The sequence below is a fragment of the Neocloeon triangulifer genome, unplaced genomic scaffold (genome assembly GCF_031216515.1).
Source record: "Neocloeon triangulifer isolate White Clay Creek 2 clone unplaced genomic scaffold, ASM3121651v1 ptg000011l, whole genome shotgun sequence".
Taxonomy (NCBI): domain Eukaryota; kingdom Metazoa; phylum Arthropoda; class Insecta; order Ephemeroptera; family Baetidae; genus Neocloeon; species Neocloeon triangulifer.
The window spans coordinates 842,515-862,769 of NW_026775553.1; the positions used below are offsets into that span (position 1 = coordinate 842,515).

Consider the following 20,255-nt stretch of genomic DNA (forward strand, 5'->3'; position numbering starts at 1 on the left):
TCCGTTGTGGGTTTGCGAGCTTCGGGCTGGAGGCGCGCTCGCCCGAGAACGTGGTGAAGGCCGGCTCCGGGCGGGACAAAAGGGCGGGGTTCGTGAGGGGGCTCCTGCGGAGCCCCCTCATGAACACAGCCGCCCTTTTGTCCTCGCCCTCCGCACGGCCTTCCCCACGTCCTCGACCTCGCTGCGCCTCCACCCCTCGCTCGCGGCTTCTGCAAAAATTAATCTTGGGGGTTGCCCACCTCCGAGTTGCCGGTTCGTGGGGTGCCCACAACTCCGGCCGCGTGCAACACCTTTCAATTAATTTGCCGCGCGTCGCGCCTCCTATAATCGTGCGTCGCGCGTACTATAAGCATGCGTCGCGCGTACTATAAGCATGCGTCGCGCGTACTATAAGCATGCGTCGCGCGTCCTATAACCATGCGTCGCGCCTCTGACGATGGTGAAAAGCGCCCTCCGGAGTTCGCTTTTCGACCGTCGCGCGTCCCATAGTGATACGTCGCGCCTGCTATAAGGGTGCGCACGGCCCTCCAGAGGTCGTCTTGCCCCATTCTGAACCCATCCCAAGGGCCCCTATTCTTCCTAGCAGTCCCCTTAATTAAGATTGTAGGAAAAGAATTGCGTCGCGCGTGCTATAGAGGTTTCCATGGTAATCGGGATATTAAATCGGTTTCCTTAACAATTTCACCGCCACCAGTATTGAGCGCGCGACGTAAAACCATTATTGTATGCGCGACGTAAAACCACTATCGAACGCGCGACGTAATGCAAGTGATGCAAACTGAAATCAGGGATTTTGGGAAACACGTCGCGCGTACTATAACATTACCCTAAAATTTTTCCTCGTCATGCAGTGAAAGTGCTAAAATTTGTAAACGTTGCGCAATTTCTCTCAACAGGTTCACGAATGTAAAAAGAATAAAAAGCACTTATCTTGCGCGGCTGTGTCTGGCTATTTTTAGCCATGATCCGGTGTCGGTCCATGAATTATTCAATCTTCATACACAAAAATAGTTAGTGCGTCAAAACACCACGTGGCGGACTGGTTAAGTTGTTTGCTAAACATGCCTTTATCTTCACTTTCACATAAACTACACGGGTAATTTATTTCTCTATCGTTATGTCAATCCAACCTAAGATTTCATGAGACGATAAATACCTTTACCAAAGCAACAAGTCATAAAGTACAACACAAACGATTGCGTGGTTTGCAATTTGAAATAATCTCGTGCTGATTTTGTTTCGTTGTAAATATTTTGGTTTGACGCCAAGTCCGCCTCACGTGAAGCAGAGGAAATGAATATCCTCTTTATATGACAAAGCGACTTCCTTCGGCACTTTCAAGTTACGCTGACGATTCTACGAAATGATCATTCATATTTAAAAATAAACAACAATGGTGCTCATGAGCTCATTATTATTTTTCTCTTGCACTCTCGCACAATAAAAATGCAGTCGCAGACTGGGCGAAATGATTCAAGATCTGCACTAATGGTTTTGTTGTTCTCGCATCGCGAGAGTCATTATTTGTGACGTATTTAATCTTTAGTTGGAGAGCAGCGCAGAGACAATATATAATCAAACTTAATTGATTATTCGCTTGGCTGCGACGCCATAAAATTTACACTTTGTTTTGAAAGCGTGAATTGATATTACATCAGTGGGAGAAAAAAATTTGTATTGTTCTTTTTTAATCAATATGCAGGTCATTGATCCTGGCTATGCAGTTTGAAAATTTATAGAATGAAATAAGGATATAAATTTTTTATTTTTTGAAAAAGGTTACATTTAATTTGCAATTTCTTTATAACTTACAACTTTTAATTTACAGCGGAATTCAATGGTACTTGTATTTTGAGTTTAAAATATATTTTCACATAAATCTTTTCTCTACGTGTATATGTCTTATTTTTGCAGTGGATTTATAAATATGTTTAAGAATATGTTTGGCATAATTTTAAAAATATTTTCCTCAAATTATATCTGAATTTCATCTTACTTATGGATTAATTTGCATATTATTACTTACAATTTATTAATATTTTACCAATGCTTTGTAAGCTTACAAAACATGCATGACGTTTCAACTTATGCAACTTGTATGATTCGCGGGATGCATAAGTATCCGCATTGGAATGTCTACTGTTTCAAGTTTTATTAATTTAAAATATTTATCATATGTTTATTTTAAATCATTCATTAATTCACAATGAGTATCATTTTTTAATTGAAAAAAAAATAATAGAAATAACGATAATAACGATATATATATATATATAATTGTTAAATAAAAAATATTTTAGATTTCATCAATATTTATTTGATTTTGAGTTAAAATATTATTATTTGAAAGGGCCCATTTGAACGACTTGGAGAACATCCCAGCGTTTCTGTTCATTTCGTACCTGTTCCTGTTGACCAAGCCGGACATCACCTGAGCCAACGTTTTGGTGTGGGGCTTCACCGCCGCCCGATTCCTCCACACGTTGGTCTACGCCTTCTACCCTGTGGTATTACAAATTTAATTTATTGCAAACCAAAATAATAATAGGAAGTTGCAAGTAAGGGGTTTGCATATGATTATACTGACTCTTTAATTGTTTAATAAATTCTATTTAAATTATTTATGGGTAATTTAATTGTTCAATAATTCTATTGTTTAATGATTTAGATTGTTTAAATTATTTCTAATGCTAATTGTTTAATAATTATATTGGTTGGGGTATTCTGTTAAAACAAATTGGGTCAGCTTACAAACGGGCTTTATTTAACACAACAATTCTGGCAAAATGGTAAATTTCACTGACTCGAAATTGTTAGTTTACTGTCTCTTAAAAAATAAACAAATGGGAGCGGTGTTCCCTGGGTAGGCCGGCTGGCTGCCCTGGAAACGTCCTTGCTGGACACCCGGCGGCTCCCTGCAGGTCGGCGGCGGCTCTCGGCGCGGCCGGGGCCCATGGCGTGCTGGTCTCTGGCGGCGGACGTTTGGACGCCTTCGTCCCAACGCTCGCTTGCGGTGTGCCACGTCGGCGCCCGATTCCCTCGGACAGGAAGGAGCTGGGGACAAAACAATGGGTCGCTCGGCTGTACTTCCGTCCCACGTAGTGTTTTGACCTTTCGGCCAAAAGAAGGCCTCAGGGCGAGAGACTAATTGGAATCTCTCTTACCTGGCAAAGCTGCTCCGTACGGCTTCGGACGGCTCAGCCGCATCCGGGACAGTACGAGGGACACTGGTGTGTCTCTCGAGGGGCTCGGGACGCGGTCGGCCTTCCGGCTGTTCTCGGACGAGACAGCGTCGGGACAGGACAGCGGTCGGCGCCGTGGGACAGCTCGGACGGGTGCAAAGGGATCGGACGGGCGTCCGAAACTGCACTGGGTGTCCAGGTGTCCTGCGAACAAAGAGCAAAGGGTTGAATGCTCTCCGTCAGCTGGCTCAAGTGTCGGAGCTTTACCTCTGATTTCTCTGAGGTCTGTCAGCCTTCTGCATCGAGCCAGCGGACGGAGCGCCTTTTTATAGCGCGGGTAGCAGCCCTGGGAGGGTCGTGCAAAACCCACCCACCCATTTGATTTACATTGAGAACTTTCTAGATGCATCTAGAAAGTTCTGTGAATTTACAGTTGAATTCTAAAATGCCTCTATAAATTCCCTTGAAGTGAATTGGAATCCCATGAATTCTACAAGCTAATTCCAATTGAATTTATACTAATTATTTGTAAATTTAAAGCTTCTTTAAATTTAAAATAAATGCAAGATTTATTTGTAAGAATTCAACTTAAAACAATGGCCAGAATTTAAAAAAAGAATAATTAAAAAGAAAGCCCTTAAAAAATGAATTTAATTGTAAGCCGAAAATTAATTGAATAATAATAATAAAAAAAAACAATGAAGTTCTCCGATGACACAGCCACAGTCAAAACAAACAAATTAATAGAGGAATAAAATAATTATTCCACACCACCTGTGCCGCAGCCCTCGAGGGCCATCGCCTTCTTTGTCGGTCTCTTGATTTCACTCTACATGACCATTGTGGTGTTTTTCTACTTCGTTTGAAAACTCGAGACTTCTCGTGGAGTACTTTAAATTATTATCTGTAAAGGCAAAATTCTTATTTCAATTATCGAGTTGATTTTAACTTTTCATATGTTATTTTTAATCATATTAATTAAATCTTAAATTTATTTTATTAAAAAAAGAGGATTTTTTTAAACTTTCATTAATTTTGTTGAGATAAATTCATATTATTTTAATTTGTTGAATTACCAAAGTCATGTATCTAAGGCCAGCAATATATTTATGTAATTTGAACCCCATAAAGGGAATTGGAATTATAATAATCTTTATAACACATTTTTCTTATTTTAAGGTTTCAATAAAAAGAAAAATTATTTCATCAAATTTCATTCTTCACCAAAGGCTTTTTTTAAATGCATTTTTCTTTATATATTAATAGTAGGTGGGCCTTAATATGAAAATCATTGCGAGTCGCGGCTGCTCTTTCAGCATTCTGACGACAGATGCTGTTTAAGCGATGCATTTGCGCTGGAGAGCGCGCCACTTTGGTGCTATTCATTAGACTGCCTGCCACATAGTTCTGCCTGCACAGTATCGAACGTTTTCAAATTTTATTCTTCATCCTTATCAATCGAGGGTAAATTATAAATTTGCAGTGACGAATTCCATATTTGACGGAGAGGAAAGTCGCTTGTTCACTTTTGCAGAATTTCAACAATTTACATCAGTTGAAATTTACTTGAAAATGCATGACAGAAAATTGTTAAAATCAATTTTAAATCACAAGCACTTGTAGAACAAAATCAATCTCAAGCTAAAAATATGTATTATTCATAAAAATTATTGCCATGGATCTGTTTGCATTACATTCTTTTATTTAGTTTTCAGTTCATCGGAGTTTTCATTTGAAGATATAAATATATCACATGGATTTTGTTGAAATAGATATCAGACATTTTAAATTGAATTTGAAGAAACTAAATTTTTACATATTTATTGTGATAAGGAACAATTTTAGAGAACAAAGGTAACCATGGGTGACACATGAGCAATCTGCAAGTAGTGCAAGGCTGTCACTGCTGTCAGAGGGTTTACGATTTTAGCCGCCACAATGCAAATGACTGATTTCAGCTTGTGGCACTTCAGCGCAATGTTGGAGAAGAGTTTGTTGTGGGCATCAAGGTCGTCTACAGTTTTCAAAGCAAACTCCGTGTACAGCTCGACCAGGTTCTGCAGGTAGGGCTCGGGGTTTCGTTGATGGCGTGATGGTCTGTGAAGCACAATTCTTTCAGGTCGACTACTTGCAAGTTGGGCGCCAGCAGCAGTTCCCAGAACTGCATCTGAGAAATTCCTCCGTCCTCCCACTCGTAGCGCCCGTTCAGCCGAAGTTCCTTCAGTTTCAGCTTCTTTGGGTTGAAGGCACACTGCCCTTGCTCCCTGAATTTGGCTTTCACACTCAACTTTTCCAAGTTGTGAAACATGTCAAGCACTTGGAAAAGGTCAAACTCCCCCAAGGACTCGATATCCAATTTTAGCTCGGACAGTTTTGAGCCGACGAGTTGCAACGATTGGAACAAGAAATCTCTTGGGTCTGAAGAGATGTGCAGGCTCAGACTTTCCAGAAGAGGGAGCGAGGCCAAAAGTTGTGGAGTCAAATCTCTGCATTTTCCCGTCACATCTTTCAGCTGCCTCAGGTGAGTCAAATTTCTGAAATGATTTTGAATTTTAGAATTAAAAATTATACATGAGCTGAAATGCAAAACTCTCTCACTTCACAAAATCACTGTGTTCGCCGAACTTTAGGTTCTTCAAGTTGTAGTATTGCTCGAAATGTCAAGCTTGGGTGGAACTAAAAGAGAAATTTTATATATATTTAATCAATAAAAGATTCTCTTTAAAAAAGAAAAACATAATCAGAGTTTAAAAAATTAATTAACATTAACGCTTCATATTACCATAACGCACATCCAAGAGGATTTTCAGCTTTCTTGGCAGTCTTTCCTGAAACCATGAATAATCAATTTGCGGTCTCTGGACATGGGCGTCCGCAACTGTGGTAAAGTGAACTTCCTCAAGGGAGGGAAAGGCTTCCAGCGTCCTAATCCCTTCGGCTGACAGTCCTCGTGAAATGAGCAAAGTAAGTTTCTCCAAACGAGGACAACTGGCGGCCAGAATTTGCAGCGCCTCTGAAATTTCAAATACATAATCATGTGATTTATTTACTTTGTAATTTTTCATACCATCGGAAAATCTCACAGTGGTGAGGTCGAGGTGTTTGAGATTTGGGAACTGGACCAGGTAGTCGATGATGTCATTCCCAGAGGTTAGTGTGCACCTGTTTCTCCTTCTGTCTCGGATCATCTGCAGGCTGTTCTTCTGAGAAGCGGCCAAGCACTCCCAAATGGCCTTATCCTTTTCGTCAAAGCCTCTGTTGACGCAGCCAAGCACAGAAAAGTCAAACTCGTGCAGCTCCAACGGCGAAATCAGCAGTCTGATCTGATTTACGTCAGCTGTAATCTCGAGTAGATCCCGCTCTCCAGAATCCAAGCTCTACGCAAGCCGTTCAAAAATTAATATGTACTCTGGATTATTCATAAAAAGATAACACACTATAAAGCTGTGCACAAAATTGATTTTCAATTTTCCTTTTTCAACACGTAAATTTTGTACCAAATTGAATTAAGTTAGAATAAGGAAGGGAAGAGTTACATTATTCTTTGTTTACCTCTAAATCTATGTAGCGGTCTTGTTTTATTAGGATTACGAAAGCACTCTTGAGGATCTTTCCAGGAACCATGGAGATTGCAGAAAGGATGTCCGATTTCACTGCAAAGGCTGCAATTGGAACGAAGAGAGGAAACTTATTAAAAGTTATTGAAGACAATGTTATGCTCTGCTCATTAAAGGAATCTCCATTAAATTATAAATGTGTTGTGGAATTTTCCTATGAGTAAAATTTAATTCTCTTACGGAGATGTTCGATGAGCTGCAAGGCGTCGCCTCGGAAACGACGCAAATTCAAGAGAAAACTCCTCATTGCCAAATCCTTCAAGGACGACAGGTTCAGTCTCCTTTGATGGGTTTTAAGTGCTTCAATCAAGTTTCTGGTACTTCTCCGACCTCTGACATCCTCTGCCAAAATAAATTATACACACGTGTACGTCATACGTAATAGAGAAATGATTTTTATGTGTAGCTCATTTATAAACAAGTTACAAACTCATGAATTCTCTGGTGGTTTTCCAAGGAACAGCTCGCGGCGCGATCGTTCCTCCTGCTCCTGTCATAATTTGAATAAAAAAAAATTAAAAGAACTATGCATAATTAACTTGAATTGAGAGCATAAATGAGAATTATTTATTTAAATTTCATGGGGATTATGTACGTACCAAGACTCGCCATTTTCAGAGAAGGAGGGCTAAGTCGGTCAGGTCGCTTAACCTTGTGCGTCAGGGTCGTCGAAGGGCTTCAAGGTTGGAAGATTTTGGCGACATGAGCGGAAATTCGCCAGAGAAAAAGGCCGATGCGGCGGAGGAGAACGAAGAATTCGCCGAAAATCGCAGCGACAAAACAACAAAAACATTCATTTGAATTATCCGAAAATTAAACCCCCATTTTTTGCTATTCTGAAAGAAGGTTGAAACCAAGGTTGAATCCACTTAAAATGTGATAGGGTAGGTAAAGATTTGGTTGATTTAGGGTTTACCGTCGAAGGTTGTGCTGGTAGGGGGTAGGGGTGCACCTAGGGGTCTCAGTCGAGGGTGATGGGTAGCTTCGGAGGTGGGCAGGTCAGCTGACGTGACCCTCCCTTGGGCCGGCCATTGACCTGGCCGTCTACTGACCGCCGCAGGTTCAACATCGCGCAATGAAAGAGGTGCAGCTCTTAAATCCTTCCCTAACGCTCCTCTGGCATGCCACGCCCCATTTTTCATGTTCATTGTTGTTGTTGATTCAAAACTTTCAAATATTCCTGGATCTGCCGCCCTTCTTGCTTGCGCGCCATCTTGTGAGTTTGGTGGGTACCGGCCGTACCGGTTCTTTGTTGTTTTTTAAATAACGCGGAGTGAGTACAGAATTTTTAATTTTCTTAGCTTGAAACCCCTAAATTCGCAATTATCGGGGTTCATACGGATCCATTTTCGAATCGAAATAAATTTGCGCTTCTTTTTTGCTTATAAAAAACCGCAATATGTCAGTTAATTCCTCAGAAATTCATTTACATCGATTCAAAACCGGGCACGATCGCCACGATCGAGTGCACGAATGCATCCAATCAGTTCTGATTTATAGATTTGTATTTCATCTAAATTACTGAATTAACTCGGGTCTCTAAACCATCTACAGATCACTTATTTTATTCAATGCATGCGTTTATTCAAAAATGCATGCTCGAAGTGCCCAAAATGTGCATTTTTGCATTATGTATCTTCTGAGTTGGCCCACTGTAATCCTCCGTCACATTTCTGGCCCCCCGTTTTTCATAAGAACATAATATTTTTCCCATTTTTTCAATTATATCCTGGAGTCAGAAGTGCATTTGACCGCATTCTTGGCTCATCTTTTTTAAACTCTTACAATTGTTATGATTTAACATATTATGTCTTTTTCAGGTGAAATTCTCCAATACCTGCCTGCCATTGGACTGCTGTTATTTCGCTGAGGCAACAAGCATGAACAAGCGCATTGTTTACTTCATAAGATTGAGTTTTCAGCCTCTGTTTTTGTGCAATTGAGCTAGTATTCCCTCCAAGCCAATTGCATGAGATTGAAAATATGTATGTAAACGGTATAATTATAAGATAATGAACTCCATAACCCATAGGATAATTCCTGTGTTCCGATACTAGAATGCTAAGTTTAAAGGGGGAATATAAAATTTCCAGTTTTTTTTTTCAATTTTAATTTACTGTCAAATTCCACCACACCAGTTGCCATCCGAATTATGCAGTGCGTCCAAAGAATGCAAATAGTGCTTGAAATAAAATAGATGATGACAAACAGAGCATCTGTTTCTCTTGGGCTCAATCTATTAATGCAAATTTGAATTAAAACTTCTTGAAAAAAAATACATTTTGTGTTCACAGGCTGGTCGAAGAATATTATAAACATGAAGCAACGTCGGTTGTCATCTCAGCTGTTGCCGATGCTCTGTCACTTGTTTGGGACAAAGCAGACAAGGAGCTTGACCAAAAGTCTGTGCCTGAAATCCTATACGAGAACAAGGATAAAGTTACTGATTTGATTTGGGAGCTACAATTTCTGCTACCCAAAAATGAAGCTTTGGAACTAGTGTCAACACTGCACACGTCCAACCCAGATTACAAGCGTGTGGTTCTGGAAGGTATATTTAAAGAGTAAATTCGATCTAATTAATTTCAGTGTTGCTTTTTCACTAGTTCTGGGTATCTACAAAGAGGAGAAGCAGCTCCAGTTCAAATCAAGGCTTGACATGGCCGCCCGTCAGAAAGTTTTCCCAGCTATTTCTGCACCACGCCGTCAGGAGGATAATGATTGCCTGAAATATCAGGAATTCGGAAACTTGACTGGTATGTTTGGTCTTTTGAAAGGAATAAACTAATTTTTGTGTACAGTCGTAGTCACGCCTAGTCCAAAGAATTGGATGGGCAAGGAAAGGGTTGAGTGTGAGTTATTTAAGAACCATTATTCAAATTTTTTTTTTAATTGACATTTGTTTTCAAGGTCTGAATGTGGTTGTGAAGAAGAAAGAGAAACAGGTCGTTAAACCTGATAATTTCTGTCTATACGAACCAGGCCTACCAGAGATACAAAGACAGTGTGAAAGTGGAAATTGTTCGTTGAATTCCAAGATTTTTCTGTACCAAAGTTTGGCGAAACAAGGGGTACACCGATATTCTTTAAATTTTTACCATTAATTAATAATTATTCTATTAAAGTACCAGGGAGCAGCATGGAGTTTGGCAAGGAGGGCATTTGGAGGGCAAGGAGGACATTTGAGGAAGCTTCTGCAAAGCATAATCCTTGGAAGTGGTGTTTGGAGTGCCCAAGCAAAAGTACACCGCTACAAAACTATCGGCAACATGTAAGTTTGATTTTGAAAAGCTTAAAATTTTCAAAGTTGTGTTTTAGTTATCCTCTCATCTTGCAAGATGATTGGGATACATGTGCCTGTTGGGAACAAGTGTTTTTCAACTCGCAGAGTGTACTTCTGCGAACAAAGATTTGCAGTAATTGCAATTACCGTGAGGCAATTTATGGGAAAGCCCCACACCTGACCCCTGAGGAAGCAGCCGCAATAGTAGGCGTGGACGAGTTTGAATCTTGCGGACCGTGCCCTTCAGTATGACTTTGAATTGCGTTTGCTCTTCTTTTTTGATTTTTTTTATGCAGTGCTTAGAACATAACCTGAAGCTGCAACTCTGCATCCCTTCAAATGTGGTGGCAATTGATTTTTGCCATCCCGGTACAATCGATGGTATGCCAACTATTGACGAAGCAACTGCTAAAGGCCTCCTTCCCCCTGAGATGACCATTGGTGGTTACCAATTCAAACTGATTGGCCTCTGTGAGTTTGGCTTTTGGTTGGGATGGGAATGAATTTGCTGTGCAATTTTATATATTATATTTATATTTTAAATTTAGCCATCCGTGAGGTTTTTGACTGGAATATTAGAGTCAGAGATGGAAGGCCTGACAAGCGGACATATTCCATGTCTGAAATAGCTAAACGGTATGACGCTTCAAGATATGTTTATTCGGAAACACATGATGAGGGCAACAATTGTGGAGATGAGGAAAAGAAAGTGCAGGACAAAAATCATGAAATAGAAGAAGAAGAGGATGAAAATCATGAACCCGAACAACCTAAAAATGATGAGGATGAGGACGACGAAGACGAGGACAAAAATTATGAACCAGAACAACCTGAAATTGATGAGGATGAGGACGACGAAGACGAGGACAAAAATCCTGAACCAGACCAACCTGAAAATGATGAGGATGAGGACGAGGAAGACGAGGATGAGGACGACGAAGATGAGGACGACGGTTTTGGTCATAATTTTTATCTGGAATTTCAAGATGATGGCACCTTTTGGCGGGTTTGTGATGGTGATCCGGTCCACGTGTGGTCCAAAAACCACAATGACAACCCGTACTCCCTGCGTGAGGGATTCCGGCACGAAGTGCAGTATGCTTATTATGGCAAGAAGAATGAGGTGAAATTGAAAAGGGCTGCGCAAACAGAGACAGAAGCAAGTAAGTCAAACGTATTTATTATGTGGTAAACAATTGCTTTCTTTTAGTTTTTATAACTTGAACATTATGTGTTTAGCTGAGCCAAAGAAGGAGAAAAAGTCAAAGAACCATAAAAATATAAAAACAGGATCTAAGACTGCTGCTGTGAAATCAAGGAGAACCAGCAATGCAAGAATGCTGTGCCAGCCAAAAAATGAAGGTGCTTGTTCTGAAAAAATGCATGTCTTGGATGGCAAGGACAAGTTCCAGCTACGCGAGTTCTCTGACAACAATGTGCAGTCTGGTGACTACTTGATCCGCAAGGTGCTCTTGACCCTGAAAGACAAGTTTTTTTTCTGTAAATTCATGATTTCGTTCTCCATCCAGGTTCCACTGAAGTTCAGCCTTTTCGAGACTACCACAGAACAGGACGATTGCTTCCCGCCTGGAATTTCAGTCAAAGTCAAGAACAAACTTCTAACGCTACCAGTACCAGTAAGCTTCCATTTCTTCATTTAAGTAAACATGTTTAAAAAAATGCCATTTTTATTATCTTTTCATCCGAGATAAAGTAAAAAGTAACAAATTAAGGAAACTATGGAAAATTCATAGTAATTAGTAAATTAATGTTTAATTTTTATCTGATTATTAATGCTTTTTTTTCTAATTTGCAGAACCCAATTCCCACCAGCAACAAGCCAGGAGTGGAGCCGAAAAGGCCTCCGAGGCCGAACAACATCTCCCCTCTGTTGAAATTGAGCCCCACCGTCGGCAACACAGTCAACGTGTCTTGGGCTCAAGACTACACCAGAAACTTTGTGGTCAAAATCTACCTGAAGAAACTCTCGTCCACCGACCTTTTGAGCAGACTGAAGAACAAGGGTGTCCGACCCGCCGAGGAGAAGCTGCAGGAGGACGCCGACTACGAAATCGCAACCACCTCCCTTCGAGTGTCCCTGATGTGCCCCCTGGGCAAGATGAGAATGTCGGTGCCATGCCGGCCTTCGACGTGTGTGCACCTCCAGTGCTTCGACGCCTCCTTGTTCATCCAAATGAACGAGACAACGCCGACCTGGAACTGCCCTGTTTGTGATAAACATGCCTTGTACGACACCTTGGTCATTGATGGGTAATTGTCACGAATCTTCACCTTAAAGTAGATCCCATTTTTGGGAAATTTGTTTCAAAGTTAAAAAGTACTTAAATGATTTTTGAAAAAACTTTGAATTGGCCGAGGCCCTGAGCTTCTTGTTTTAATTTCTCCTACCTTTCCTTGAACTAATCCATGTTTTTACTTCAAATACCTCTCATTTCCTCAGATACTTCCAAGACGTACTCAAATCTTCACGCTTGCCTGCCGACTGCAATGAAATTCAGTTGACCAGTGATGGCTCCTGGACCATCATATCAACCAAGAAAGAGTCGAATGCCCAAAACCTGTCCCCAAAAAAAGAAGCGGTGGCCGCGCCTGCTGCCAAAGTGGAAAACGTTGAAACCCTGTCTGATGAAGCTGGTAATTGTTTATTTCGAAATTAACCAGTCAAGAACCAGATGTTAAATGCTGAAATTTCCAACAGAAGTGCTGGAGGACCAGCCGCCCAAGAAGAAGCCTGCGCCTGTGATGGTCGACCTGACCCTGAGTGACTCTGAAGACGAGTCTCCTCCCAAGAAGATGCACAACAGGATTCAGGTGCCAGACCTGATGCGCGCCCATCTCCCTCTGTTGGACCAACTCCGGCTCTACGAAAACCAGGACATCGTCGAGCAACCCTGCCAAGGCGTGAACCAGGAGGTCATGGCGCAGCCACTGCTGCGGCACACCCTGTGGGGCAAGATGCGTCCATCTGCGTTGCCCCAGCAGGAGGAACTCCTGGTTGACATGTTTGGTGTGAAAACCGGTCCTGGTGAGGTGTGCTCTCGGAAAGTGATTTCCAACCCTGCTGCTGACTCACCAATCTATGGTAAATTACTACTCAATTTTATCTTACTATTATCTTCAATTATCTTGTTAATGCAAAAAGGACAATCACAAATTGACCAATTTTTTTTATCAATGTAGTAATTTTTGTTCTGATAGTCACTTTAGTAACATTTTTGGTACATTTTAAGCTGTATTTTTTTTTTTAAAAAAAACTAATTTTTTTCTAGGATGTCTGGAAGCTGTCGAGTTTCTGCGAGAGTCCCAGTATACAGATGAACCACCCTGCCGAGGCTTCAACCGGGAGGTCATGACGCAGCCACTGCTGCGGCACACCCTGTGGGGCAAGATGCGTCCATCTGCGTTGCCCCAGCAGGAGGAACTCCTGGTTGACAGCAACTCTGTAAAGTTTGGTGAGGGAACTGATCCTGGCGACGAGTGCTCCCAGAAAGCTGCAGACTCACTATTCGCTGGTAAATTATTACTCAATTATCTTAAAATTATCTTATTATTGTAAAACGGACATTCCACAAAGTTAAATTTACCCATATTTGTCGTTTTTTTATTTATAAATCTACCAATTTTTGTTCTGAAAGTCAATTAAGGAACAAAAAAAAAGTGATCCCCTTGACTTGTTCTTTCATAACCATGTGTCGCACATAGTGACTGGGTCAAAAAAGGTCATTGACCCTGGCGACCTGTGACCTTTGCAGGTGGGACACATGATTGGAAAGAACACATCAAGCAGGACATTTTGCGGTAGCCGTATTTAAGACGTAGCTTTATTAAGAGCAAAGTTATCACATTATTTGGTAGCTGAAAATTGAATTCAAAGTTATCATTAGATCAGTGAAATTCATGTGGGCAAAATTTGTTCAATAATGAAAGTTTTTTTACTAATTCTTATTATGGTTAAAATAAAATTGGTATTTTTTTATTTTTAGTGTCATGGAACGCAGCTGCGAGATTGCATGAGTCCAACTTCACATTTCATCTGACTCCTGAGCAAGCTACTAAAATAGCCATGTCCTTCAACAGTATAGGCGAAGGAGAATACAGTATTCAGGTACTTTTTTCATTTTAATGCAGATTCTGTGTGAATTAATGATTTCATTGTCAATCCAGGTTCAACTGAGGTTCAGCCTTTTCGAGACTACCACAGAACAGGACGATTGCTTCCCGCCTGGGATTTCAGTCAAAGTCAAGAACAAACTTCTAACGCTACCAGTACCAGTAAGCTTCCATTTCTTCATTTAAGTAAACATGTTAAAAAAAAAATGCCATTATTATTATCTTTTCATCCGAGATAAAGAAAAAAGTAACAAATTAAGGAAACTACGGAAAATTTATAGTAATTAGTAAATTAATGTTTAATTTTTATCTGATTATTAATGCTTTTTTTCTTATTTGCAGAACCCAATTCCCAGCAACAAGCCAGGAGTGGAGCCCCCTCTGTTGAAATCGAGCCCCACCGTCGGCAACACAGTCAACGTGTCTTGGGCTCAAGACTACACCAGAAACTTTGTGGTCAAAATCTACCTGAAGAAACTCTCGTCCACCGACCTTTTGAGCAGACTGAAGAACAAGGGTGTCCGACCCGCCGAGGAGAAGCTGCAGGAGGACGCCGACTACGAAATCGCAACCACCTCCCTTCGAGTGTCCCTGATGTGCCCCCTGGGCAAGATGAGAATGTCGGTGCCATGCCGGCCTTCGACGTGTGTGCACCTCCAGTGCTTCGACGCCTCCTTGTTCATCCAAATGAACGAGACAACGCCAACCTGGAACTGCCCTGTTTGTGATAAACATGCCTTGTACGACACCTTGGTCATTGATGGGTAATTATCACAATTCTTAATAGTTTCTAGGCCAAAATTATTTCAAATTAAAATAAAGTTGTTAAAATTATAATTAAAAAACAAAACAAAAAACTCATTTTGACACTATCCGGAGGTTCTTGTTTCTTGCAGGAATCAAAAGCATTTTGATTTTACACGGAATAAATTCGTGTCTGAAATTTTCAGCATTGAGACGCATTAACTCAGGTTTTTCCCTTTCTAGGGGAAAAAGTACCTTTGAAAAATGTCGTATTCCTCATTTTTCGTAGTAATTTTCTATTCCTTTCATACAGATGGGACAAACGCCAATTTATAGGAAATTTAATAAGCTCAAAGTTTTCTAGAAATAGACAATTTTTGGCGCCTAAATTTGTATTTTTGGAAGAAAAAAATTCTATTTTTTTATGGCTTTATTTTGCTCTAACAATAAGCTCTTATGGAAAACATTTAAGAGAAAAATGTTTCATTCAAAACTTAAATAAAATCAAATCGTGCACATTTTTTGCTAAACATTTTCTTCTAAATCCAAAGAGGCAAAAGTTATAAATGCCGAAAGGTTGAGAAATGAGGTTTTCTCCTTAAATTAACCTTACGGAAGAAAATCAAACTTGGGCCTAGAAGGCTCAAAATCACCTTATTGCTTTCAACTTCCCTCAAATTAACTGATTATATTGACTTGAATACTTTTCACTTCCTCAGATACTTCCAAGTCGTACTCCTGTCTTCACGCTTGCCTGCCGACTGCAATGGAATTCAGTTGGCCAGTGAAGGGTCCTGGACCATCATATCAACCAAGAAGGAGTCAAATGCCCGAAGTCTGTCTCGGAAAAGAAAAGCGGCGGCCGCGCCTGCTGCCAAAGTGGAAAACGTTGAAACCCTGTCTGATGAAGCTGGTAATTGTTTATTTCGAAATTAACCAGAAAAGAAACAGATGTTAAATGTTGAAATTTCCAACAGAAGTGCTGGAGGACCAGCCGCCCAATAAGAAGCCTGCGCCTGTGATGGTCGACCTGACCCTGAGTGACTCTGAAGACGAGTCTCCTCCCAAGAAGATGCACAACAGGATTCAGGCGCCAGGTATGCTCAGGGCTCGCAGTAGCCGCGTTCCACTGCATTCCTCAAACTTCTGCAGCAACCAATTGATCAACTGGATTTGAATGTCATTTGAACTGATTTGTTTGTAGAGTCGAGTTCGAGCAACAGGAGCTTCGACTCCAACGCGAGGCCGACTTCGCCGAGTTCGGTCGGGCGCCAGAGCCCCAGCGTGATCACCCTGGAAAGTCCGTCGCCGTCTCCATCAATCCCTTTCTTGCAGCCTTCCAGCACGACGGGCCACTTGGACCCCCCGCCCGCCCATTCCAACAACTTCAGGCAAATGTACTACAACTCGATGAGCACCGCCCCCTCCCTGCCCATTCTCGACTTGGACTTCTCGGTCAGCCACACTTGGAGAAACCAGAATTTCATTTGAGCTGTAAAAAGAGCGTCTTTTCACTTTCACTGTAAGTTAATTTAGTTAATTATTCCATGCAAAGGATCATCCTGAAACTATGCCGTCTGTTTCTCAATAAAAGAACAAAGAATTAATAATCTCACTGTTTTGTCATCTTTTGTTGCATTTATATATATATATAATTTTTTTTTCATTTTTCTTAATTTAACGATCAAACTCATTGCGCGAATTAATCACATAATTTAATTTTTTTGAAAATAGTTAAAATGAAACATTGTGCCGTAGAAATATTAATTTCTTTATAAAAATCCACGAACATTAAACCGATTTCAATAATCACAAAGCTCAAAGTTACTGTTGCGTGTGGACATAAGAATTGCTCTTGCGTTTTCGCCTCGGCGCAAAAGCCGTCGCCGATTAATTCCGTGTCGAGCAGCCCAGCCACCGTGAGCAGTTCCTCTCTTGATCGCCTTGCTCGTCGTCGAAGGAAACGGGCCAGACGGTGAAGGGGCTGAGGCTCTTTGGGCCGTTTTTCAGTTTGGACCGCGCCTCGTTGGTTTCAATTCCGAATTTGTCGCGCTCGTATGCAAAATCGCACCAAACGGTAAGATTCTTTCTGCCGAAATTTATTGCGCTCGGACCGAAAACGACGAGCGTGATGAGTTGCAAATTCACACATTTTTTTTACCCCGTAACTCTTTTTTTTTCTCGCCCCTGGAGCTGAATTTTGATCTCCTCGTCCATACTGTCAGCAGGAAAATAAGTCACGAATACATTTTAGAGCAAATTTTACAGCGGCGCGTTCCACATTTGGTAATGTCGTTTTTTCTCTGTAGCAGAATTTCAACTCTTTCCTTCGGATAGAATTTTCTTGTAAAATTAATATATTATCATCTAAGACATAATTGTTTATCAGTTTCAAAGAAGTTTAAGAAAAACAATCTTATTAAAATGTATGGATTATTCAAAAAAAAATTCAAAGACACGGCTCTGTTTGCATTAACTTTATATTCGATTAGTTTTCAGTTCATATCTCACAGTTTTCATACAATTTTAGGAAAATATCACATGCATATAAAACTCATAAATTGTAAATAAAAAATTAAATTAATTAAAATTACAAAAAAACCTTACACAGCACAAATCCCCACCTAATCATAATCAATAAATCTTAACCAGATCCCACTTCCTATACTTCTAATTCCTAATCTTTTACTTTTCAGTTTGTCTTTTTCAGCATCGCCGCTAAACTAAGTTTTTGCCAGCGAAAATAAATGATGCTTGATTTCAATAAAGACAAACCCAAAATCAAAATAAAAAAAAAGACAAAATTGAGTGGCGCCTTCTGCGCCACTAAAAAGGGCACAGGCCGACAAGACTTTGTCTTGGCCTGACCCTAAAAAAAAAATACATAATATAATTTGATTATGTTGTTAGACCTTTTCATTCAACATGGGTTTCCGTCTTTTTATATTTCAAATGACGGCGAGCAGTCGTAAACAATGCTGCCTGACAAGAGTGTATTGTTGGTCCACGACAAAAAAAATCATTCAAACAAGAGAGGTCGAAATTTTCCCTCCAGACGAGGCAAAATAAAACCGCGTGAATGGGATTCGCTCAATGCAAACGAAGCGCAAAAAACATTTTTTAAGAAATCGTTTCTTTATTGAACCACGGCCTTGCTTTCTCGCCTTCTCTCTTCGCGGATCATTCTGGCCTTTTCGTTAAATTTCTTCTTCCGGCGAGCACTCAGAGTCCTCCAGGCAGCGCCTATGTTTCGAAAAGTTGCCTGGGGAGTTTCCCCCTGATATGTCTGGCTTTCCTCAGCTGTGAACAGCATGTAGCCCGTAGGGTGGGCGCCAGGCCTGCTCTGATTCAGCCTTTTCGGCTAGAAAAATTAATTAATTAATTATCCGTGTGCGAACAACGTAAGAAAACAATTGGACGCAAGTTTCCTCCTTTTTTTCGTTGTTGTAAAACTAATGAATATAAAAATTTATGCACAATGTGGATAAGCAGTGAAATTGTTCACGGCGTAAATTATTTTGTTTTTATATGTTATCTAGAAATTTTCTATTGGTTGAGGCAATAAAAAAAATGCACTTAATAATTTAAATTTTTGAGATTCTTACCAATTTCTTCTGCTCCCGAGCCATGAGTTTGTAGATGTTCTTTTGGGCAGCGGAGAGAGTGGTCCATTCTTCTACGAGCTCTCTCAGTTGGTCCTGGGCATATTGACCGCGGCGTCGGCGAAACCTGATCTTTATGTACACATTCAATCCGGTCAAAATCCCGTTCCGAGCCATTTCGTTAAAAACTTTTCAAACTTGTCAAAGCCAACAGTAAGACGTAAACTGCATTGTTGCAACCGTCGGTTCTGCCATTCTTTTAGTTTGGCATTGTTGCAAGGCTCATATTTATGGTGCACAACTGAACCAGAAATTCTTCAAGCTATTTCTAACTGTGTTTCCCATAATTTTTTTTTGTGTGCAGTGAAATAAATTCTAAAAATGAAATTAGCATGTGCTAACATTAGGCCACTTTAATTGAGGCAACAATGGGACCCGCAGGCGCAAAAACAACACATTTCGAAGGTGTCGCTCGAGGCATTTTATTAGAGGGATTTAGGCAAAAACATTATCCCAGTACACGCACACGTAACCCAATAAAATACGACAATTTTCAGTTGTGCGGCTTTTTGCCAATTTGAAAGAATAATCGCCTTAGGTACACTTAATGTTTTTAACGTAGAATTGAGAAGTTTTGCCAAAAAAAAAAGAAGTAATCGTTTCTCTTTTGGCACATATCGATCGAGCCGCCGTCCAATTTGTCTTTAGTCACTTAAGTGCTGACGAGATCGTGAGGGGCGACGCGGCGCAGATCAACTGCAGCCCTGCTGCCATATACAGGGAGGTACCATGACCGGCTGCAAATTCAGGGTTCATTCAAAAATCCACTCGGCCAATATTTTCTTCGATTCTTACAGAAAATGTTTAGAGACGAAACTTAAAAATATTAAAAGGAAAATTGACCCCAAAGGCGACCTGGGGTCCGCGGCGGGTACACTTTAAAAACCTATGCCAGGGTTTTGTGTTTTGGACGTAACAAAACCCTATTAGGTTTTCCAAGTATACCAGCAGACCGTAGGCCGCCCTTTACTTTCTAGGTCAGACCTGGTCAGACCAAGACGAAAAGTGTCTTATTGGCCTGTGCCCTTTTCTGAGCTCGCGGAATCCAAGACGAAATTATTTTTCGGTCGACACTTTGACAGGTTCTCATGATTTATTTTGGCCGAGTTTTTCGGTTGCAAATATAATGGTTCAAGAGTTGAGAGGGGGACATTTGAACTGACAATGAATTTAATAAATATGAAAATCAAACCGACAGAGGAAGTCTTGGTTTGCTGCAGCTTTTAAGATTTTCTGCGCATATGGTCGCAGTAGTGTGCCTCTTGCTAATTTTACTTCTCTTATCACAGAGCGCATTTTGCCGCCGCTAAATTAAAATATCCTCATCATATGTGGCTCAAAGGTTGTTGTTTTTTGTTCAAACTGTATTTTTTAACATTGGCAGCCGAAGTAGTGATTTGTGCACATCAATTTTCAATTTATTATCTTGCGTCGTTTGACGGGGTCAAATTCATACCGCAGCACTCGTTGCTGCCATTCAATATTAATTTTGTGGTGGCAAAACATTAAATATACAAATCTTTGCTCTTTTGAAGGTGCTCGAAAATGTCATTTAAATTTGCTGAAATAAAATCCGGCTTCCTCGGTGGAGATGAGCAACTTTATTGTTTCTGCATGGTACAGAAAATCGCTGCTC

The 20,255-nt window shown here is 40.6% G+C and overlaps 2 protein-coding genes and 1 long non-coding RNA gene across 9 annotated transcripts; 1 reads left to right on the forward strand and 2 right to left on the reverse strand.

The window, feature by feature from the left end:
* Positions 1-2,742: 2,742 nt before the first annotated feature.
* LOC132195863 (uncharacterized) lies at positions 2,743-3,443 on the reverse strand. The gene is made up of 2 exons (XR_009441698.1): positions 3,165-3,443; positions 2,743-3,054 (listed from the first exon to the last, which is right to left on the reverse strand). It is a non-coding gene; the product is annotated as an uncharacterized LOC132195863 (long non-coding RNA).
* A 1,419-nt stretch (positions 3,444-4,862) lies between these two features.
* Positions 4,863-7,922, reverse strand: LOC132195862 (uncharacterized). Of its 5 annotated transcripts, none has more exons than XM_059618129.1 (9): positions 7,716-7,922; positions 7,399-7,475; positions 7,230-7,289; positions 6,980-7,141; positions 6,735-6,844; positions 6,250-6,559; positions 5,965-6,195; positions 5,781-5,858; positions 4,863-5,716 (listed from the first exon to the last, which is right to left on the reverse strand). In XM_059618129.1, exons 2-8 carry the CDS (start codon positions 7,409-7,411, stop codon positions 5,818-5,820), a joined length of 927 nt encoding a protein of 308 aa, XP_059474112.1. In that variant the 5' UTR covers positions 7,412-7,475; positions 7,716-7,922; the 3' UTR covers positions 4,863-5,716; positions 5,781-5,817. The 5 variants fall into 5 exon arrangements, with proteins under 5 accessions (XP_059474112.1, XP_059474111.1, XP_059474114.1 ...); XM_059618128.1 differs by having other exon boundaries at positions 7,399-7,635; XM_059618131.1 differs by lacking the exon at positions 7,230-7,289.
* Positions 7,923-8,015: 93 nt separating this feature from the next.
* LOC132195861 (uncharacterized) lies at positions 8,016-16,564 on the forward strand. 3 transcript variants are annotated; one of them, XM_059618124.1, is made up of 22 exons: positions 8,016-8,072; positions 8,620-8,784; positions 9,094-9,350; positions 9,406-9,555; positions 9,601-9,651; positions 9,710-9,870; positions 9,925-10,070; positions 10,118-10,328; positions 10,379-10,553; positions 10,631-11,245; positions 11,322-11,548; positions 11,612-11,719; positions 11,899-12,353; positions 12,544-12,737; positions 12,802-13,185; positions 13,373-13,615; positions 14,087-14,208; positions 14,268-14,375; positions 14,556-14,977; positions 15,677-15,870; positions 15,935-16,054; positions 16,162-16,564. In XM_059618124.1, coding segments are annotated over exons 2-22 (4,632 nt in total). In that variant the 5' UTR covers positions 8,016-8,072; positions 8,620-8,782; the 3' UTR covers positions 16,449-16,564. The 3 variants fall into 3 exon arrangements, with proteins under 3 accessions (XP_059474107.1, XP_059474108.1, XP_059474109.1); XM_059618125.1 differs by lacking the exon at positions 8,016-8,072 and having other exon boundaries at positions 12,805-13,185; XM_059618126.1 differs by lacking the exons at positions 8,016-8,072; positions 9,601-9,651.
* Positions 16,565-20,255: the final 3,691 nt, after the last annotated feature.

Bases quoted from the DNA above. Each gene is read 5' to 3' on its own strand.
- LOC132195861 (XM_059618124.1), top strand. The intron at 10,554-10,630 runs GTGAGTTTGGCT...TTTTAAATTTAG, and splicing joins ATTCAAACTGATTGGCCTCT to CCATCCGTGAGGTTTTTGAC. The intron at 13,616-14,086 runs GTAAATTATTAC...TTTTATTTTTAG, and splicing joins TGCAGACTCACTATTCGCTG to TGTCATGGAACGCAGCTGCG.
- LOC132195862 (XM_059618129.1), bottom strand. The intron at 7,142-7,229 runs GTTTGTAACTTG...TTATTTTGGCAG, and splicing joins AACCACCAGAGAATTCATGA to AGGATGTCAGAGGTCGGAGA. The intron at 6,845-6,979 runs GTAAGAGAATTA...TTCCAATTGCAG, and splicing joins GCAGCTCATCGAACATCTCC to CCTTTGCAGTGAAATCGGAC.